Genomic DNA, 5,759 nt, shown 5'->3' with positions numbered 1-5,759 from the left:
CCATGTGGTTGCTGGGATTTGAACTCTGGACCTTCGGAAGAGCAGTCAGGTGCTCTTACCCACTGAGCCATCTCACCAGCCCCCGAGCAACTCGATTTGACTGAACCAAAGCTGATACAGGACAGCCGAAACCTGATCCCACAGCAGGCCCCTCTTCCTCCACACACCAGCTAGGTAGCCGCTTCTCACAGGATCCAGGGTGTGTGTGGAAGGTCTGGTTAAATCACTGGACCGATGCTTTTCCACACTGGCTTTCACCCTTCCCTCCACATGGGAAAGCTTCCAGACAGAAAGACCCACAGCTGGTTTTATAATTTTTTGTTATAAAATGTTTAATGTTAACCTACAATACAATGTAAACCTTTATGAAAAAATTTAAAGTACACTAGATTTTTTCAGGAAATTATTAACTACTCAGGTGCAGTACAGGAGGGGCACTGCATCTCTTGTGGATGCATGTTTTGTTGCTGCGTTCTTCACGAGACAAAACTTCCCCCGAGAGAAACAGAAAAGCCAACCAGTTGTAAGGTGGCAGTCCCTGTTCAGCGCCAGGTGACACCCTCTGATTATGTGCTCTGGGGGCTACTGCTCCTTCTCGGTCACCTTCCGACATTCTTTCGTTGGCCTTGGCACCATTAGCAATTTTCATAATAACTGATCAGTTGGAAATTCTAGTTAATTTTTTTTTTTTTAAGTTTTAAAAGAAACAGGAATTCTCTTGCCTTCTCTTCTGTCATAGTGGAAGCAAGCAAGGAGAAAAACAGAACAAAAACAACCCCCCACAAAACCTATCTGCCACAGAAGATTCTGCAGAGGAAGAAAAGACCAGACTGAGGCTGTAAAACTTACTCAGGTATGGTTGCTTGGTCACCCCCATGGTCATTCAGCTGAGGCCACTTCAGAGGGGACTGAGGGGCAGAACTGGAAAAAAATCCTTCCATTGTTCATGACTTGACTTTGGAACACCTGGCAGAATATTTTGGAAGCAATTTAAGCAATAGCAAATGGTCACAGGTGTCTTCAAGCTCATTGGTCTTTGGGAGTCACAGACTGAATTGGCCTCAGGGACAAAATGTGAAGTCCACAGCTCGCCCAGGGAGAAATGGCACCCAGACAGCAGATCTAGGTACAGCAAGAAAACTGAAGTGTTTCACAGCTACTGGCGAGCCTACACAGTGGTGCACACCCACATGCCTACCACAGGAATCAGGAGCGGAGTTCAAGGCCAGCCTTGGGTGTGGAGAGTTTAAGGCCACTTTGGACCATCAGAACCTCTCTCAAAACTAAAGGAGGGAGCAGATGACGAGAGCTGGGTAGGTATTTCAGCACAAGCCTCCAGGACATCAACAGGCTGCCCTCAAGAGTTGTAGCAACAGGGGACCCTATCTTTATTAGTCTGGCATCTAGTATCCTTTTGCAGTTATCAAAAGGCAAAGGGCATAAAATTAAAAGGTACACATTACAGTAAGAGATTAAGAGGGAGAAATCAGAATTTCTCCAAGCAGCTGTGAACAAGACATGTTCACAGTCCACATGCCCATGTGCCAGGAAGACAGACAGGCAGGGACTACAATCTGGGAGGGAGGCTCTGGGAGTGGGGAAGTCCCTCTGCATCACTGTCAGCAAGACAGACTTCATCTGAGGGTCCTCTCAACCTCACTGTAGTGCCAGCAGACCTAGCAGTGCTAACATTTCCCAAGGTAGAATTTANGGCCCTATGCTAGGGCCTCGGGGATAGTCATGGGTTTTCTGAATAGCTTCACGAGCCTTCCGTCCTCACCATGCTCCCTCTAACAATGGAAAGCAGCAGAGGACAGAAGCACAGGACTATTAGAGAGCAGTGGCTTTAGAGGGCTCTTGGAGGTGACCAACACAAACTATGCTTTCTCTCGACTGGAATGCCCACCGTCTCCTAGTGANTNCGGTAACTTCAGAGAGCTGCAGTGTGCCAAGCCTGTACCAGCTGAGCTAGTCCACACTGGAATACTTATCAGCACGCACTGGCATGTGGCAGTACGTGGCTCAACCACATATCCACTACCAAACATTCAGTCACAGATGAGACATTTNGAGGGGGGAAAGGGCTCCTGCTGCTTCACCACGGCAAGAGCAAGGCTGCAAACTGTCTCCGGTACCACGGAATGCGCTTTCCAACACACATGGGCTGGGAGGCCAATTTCTCTTTCAAAGTTCCTGGCTCAAAATTTACTTTGAGACAGGGTCTCACTCTGTAGACCAGGCTGGCCTGGAATTCAGATATCTGCTGCCTCTGCCTCTCAGTGCACCGCCATGCCTGCAATGGGGCTATCCTTAGACACTGTTATCACACTTGCACTGAAACAGGCCTAGCATCCACAGGTGGAGTGGTGAGCCCGGGAAGGGGCCGCTAGTCCTCTGGAAGGCACCAAGCTTGTCAAGTGAGGGGAGCTGGGAAGAGCAGCAGTGCAGCCAGAGGGGAACCAGGAGCTACAAGCCTTTGGTTCAGACCCCTTTACCACCACCTGGTACAGATGCCAAAGAAAAGCTGTACTCGTGTGTAAAGGTGAGCACACACCCACACACAGCCTTTTGTGGGTCACAATCCGAGACTTCCTCCAAATGGGATACACAGGTGGCAAAACTGTACCAAACCAAATGACCTCTCTGGGACCACCTGGAGAGGAACAGTGGCAAAGGATGCGCAAATGAGCCCAGGGCACCTTTATTACACCGCCTTGGAGCCCTGGAGCCCAGGGCATCGGCTCTTTATCAAATCTAAGGAAAAAAATACACCTAAGTCAGCCTCATTCCTTTGGTCATTATCATTACAAAGCAAACAGAAACAAAGTTATTCATAAACTGTGGGCAGTCTGTTCCGGGCTCTCCTCCCTTCCTCCAGAAGTGGGAGGAACAGGTCCTCAGGAGCTGCTGCTGGAGGGTTTCATTTGTACGTTCTACAAAAGCAAGAATGACTGCGAACAGTGGGAATGTCTCCTTCCCCACAAGGGCCGCTGTCTCTTCACTGTGGGAAGGCGAGTCTGCTGTCTGCCAAGCAGGCAGTGCTCACTGCTAACCTTTTGCACACGGATGCACGCAGGTTGTGACTCTTGCAGGCAGCATGGTTTCTGATCCTTCCATAGGATGCAGCAGTGTTTTTAAAAAAAATATTGTATTATAATAATAATATGAATTTATCTCTTGTTCTCTGTTTTTGTTTTTCCGTTTCTTTTAGGGATTGGGGTGGGAGAAAGGAGGCAGTAAAGTGTCATTCGTCTGTCAGGTCCTGAACAAAGAGAACTTCTGTGTGGCTGAGTCCCGCCTCCTGCAGTGTGGGGGGGTTGGGCCATTCCTCTGAAGGGACACAGGGAAGTACCCGTCTTGGAAAATTGGCTTCAATCTGAAACTTTTCAGGGCTTTCCTTCAAGGAGAATAAGAAGTCATGGATGACCTGTAGGTGCCACAGAGAGAAAGAACAAAGTGAGGAGAGACCCACTGTGAAGTCACATGTCCCAACCTTCCTCAGGAAGACCCAAGGTGACAGCAGCCACAATCAGTGCAATTCCACCCAAGTATTTCTAGTTCCCTGGAAAATACTGTTGTCGCTCTTTTAAAGAACTCACAAGGAGAGTGTGGCTGCAAATGCAAACACAGGTGTAAGCCGGGCGTGGTGGCGCACACCTTTAATCCCAGCACTCAGGAGGCAGAGGCAGGTGGATTTCTGAGTTTGAGGCCAGCCTGGTCTACAGAGTGAGTTCCAGGACAGCCAGGGCTACACAGAGAAACCCTGTCCCGAAAAACCAAAAAGAAAAAAAATCACCACCCCACAGGTGTAAGACGGAGGAGCCTTACACCCTCAGAGTGCGTCTTGCAACACCCCAGTTAGAGAAACCCCACAGTGGGCGCCACAATTAAATATGCATAGTCCTGTCAGTTCCCTAGTGAGAGCCTTAAACCTTTAAAGGAGACAGGAGACTGCATGAGCCTAGCACTTTTGCACAGTCCAGCACTTTTGCAGGCAGAAGCAAGTGAGTTCCAAGACAGACTAGTCTACATAGTGAATTCCAGGATAGCCAGGGCTGTGTCTTAGAAAAAAAGGAAAATAATTCACACAAGCTAGTCCTCCAAATTATGGGTTTCCCCTTTGAGATGCCATCCTTAGGTAAAGTCTCACTTGTTTATTTATTTGAGGGTCTCATATGTAGCTACCCCTTCTGCCTCTCCCGATGTTGAGATCAAAGGCGCACACCAGCACGGGGCAACTACAACTCGCAAAGTTAAGCAATCCTTATTCAGAGATAACCCTAGTTCCAGAAGCGCTGCAAGTTAGTTACAGAATGCTTTGAGTTCATTTTAACTGGTCCGCTAACCTGGTATCCCATTACCCCAAGACTTTAAGTAACTCAAAATCAGAAGCTTTAACCAATACATTACAAAATTAACTACACCTATCCTTCAATACCATGGAGGTGTCAGGATTCCTCCCCCAAGCCAAAATCCTCAGACATTCAACTATAACTCATGCAGTCTCCTGTCTCCTTAAAATGGTTTGAAGTACTCACACTGGTGAACTGGGCACATTTAATTATAGTGCACACCAATGACGCACTTCAGGTGGGACCAGGTTTTCTCTACCTTGAGGTGTTTGTAGGGATGTACTCTGAAAGTATGGGGGGGGGGTGAGGATCCTCAGTCTTTTAAACTTGTTTTTTATTTTTTTTAAAGATTTATTCATTTATTTTATGTATGAGTCCACTGTCTGCAGTCTCAGAAGAGGGCATCAGATCCCATTACAGATGGTTGTGAGTCACCATGTGGTTGCTGGGATTTGACCTCAGGACCTCTGGAAGAGCAGCCAGTGCTTTTGACCACTGAGCCATCTCTCCAGCATCACTTGTTTTTGTATTAATGGAGGCTCCACTTCCTGTTTTAGCCAATAGGCTTTGTGCTATGCCAACAGCTACTCTAATAATGCTCACACCATCTTAGACGGGCTAGCTTCTGTGCCCTGTGCACATGTTCCCATCCCTCTGGAACAAGCCTTGCTTCCTGACAAGCTGTCCTAGGTTTCTAGCCTAATGCTCTTTCTCCAGCCTCAGAAGCAGCCATTTCCAAGAACAGCTGTTTAAAGATCTGTGGTTTTATGTTTTTGAGCCAGGGTTTCTGTGCAGCTCTGGCTGTCCTAGAACACAGAGACTGTCCCGTCTCTGCCCCCACCCCCTACCCCCAGCCTCTGAGTATTGAGATGGAAGGCAGCCCTCCATACTCAGTGGTTCATTCTCTTCCATCTTTGCACTGTAGCAGGGGAATAGGGGAAGCGGGGTGGGGGTGGGGGGTGTCACTGCAGAGGTGTCACTCCTAAGATTATATGTGAAGGCAGAGTTCACAGGGCAGCACAGATTTTCAAGAACACTAAACTGTTTGCTACACGTTACTCTCAGGGAATGTTTAATTCCAGGCCAGCATGGAATTAACCTGTGTGTCTGTCTCCTTTAGATGTCATTCTCCTCACCAAGCCACTTTTCCAGCTAAGCGTTTCTTTAAGTTTTTATTTATAAGGCCATCCAGATGTCTTAGCAGTAAAAGAGCCCTTGCTGCTCTCTCAGGACTAAATTTCAGCTTTCAGCACTGTTGAGCAATTTACATGCGTGTACACACACACACACACACACACACACAAAGTAAGCCTTTACAAAAAGAGTGCCTAGGGCTAGAGAGACAGCCCAGTGCTAAGAGCACTACTTGCTCTTCCTGGGGACCTGGACTGTTCTCAGCACCCATAT

General features: G+C 47.8%; 1 protein-coding gene across 3 annotated transcripts in view; it reads right to left on the bottom strand.

Annotated features, from left to right (window-relative positions):
- Positions 1-314: 314 nt before the first annotated feature.
- The window catches only part of Faf2 (Fas associated factor family member 2), a 46,130-nt gene continuing 40,685 nt past the window's right edge, over positions 315-5,759 (bottom strand). For 2 of the 3 annotated variants that reach the window (XM_029468388.1, XM_029468389.1), the window contains one exon: positions 2,678-3,427. In XM_029468388.1, the coding sequence (XP_029324248.1) occupies positions 3,245-3,427 (183 nt within the window). In that variant the 3' untranslated portion in view covers positions 2,678-3,244. Of the gene's footprint in view, positions 3,428-5,759 lie in introns of all 3 variants that reach the window. The other variant, XM_021180487.1, reaches the window with a different exon arrangement.

Source organism: Mus caroli, chromosome 13 (genome assembly GCF_900094665.2).
Source record: "Mus caroli chromosome 13, CAROLI_EIJ_v1.1, whole genome shotgun sequence".
Classification (NCBI taxonomy): Eukaryota; Metazoa; Chordata; class Mammalia; order Rodentia; family Muridae; genus Mus; species Mus caroli.
Note: the sequence above shows the minus strand (reverse complement) of the source record. Positions and strands in the feature narration are given on the sequence as shown.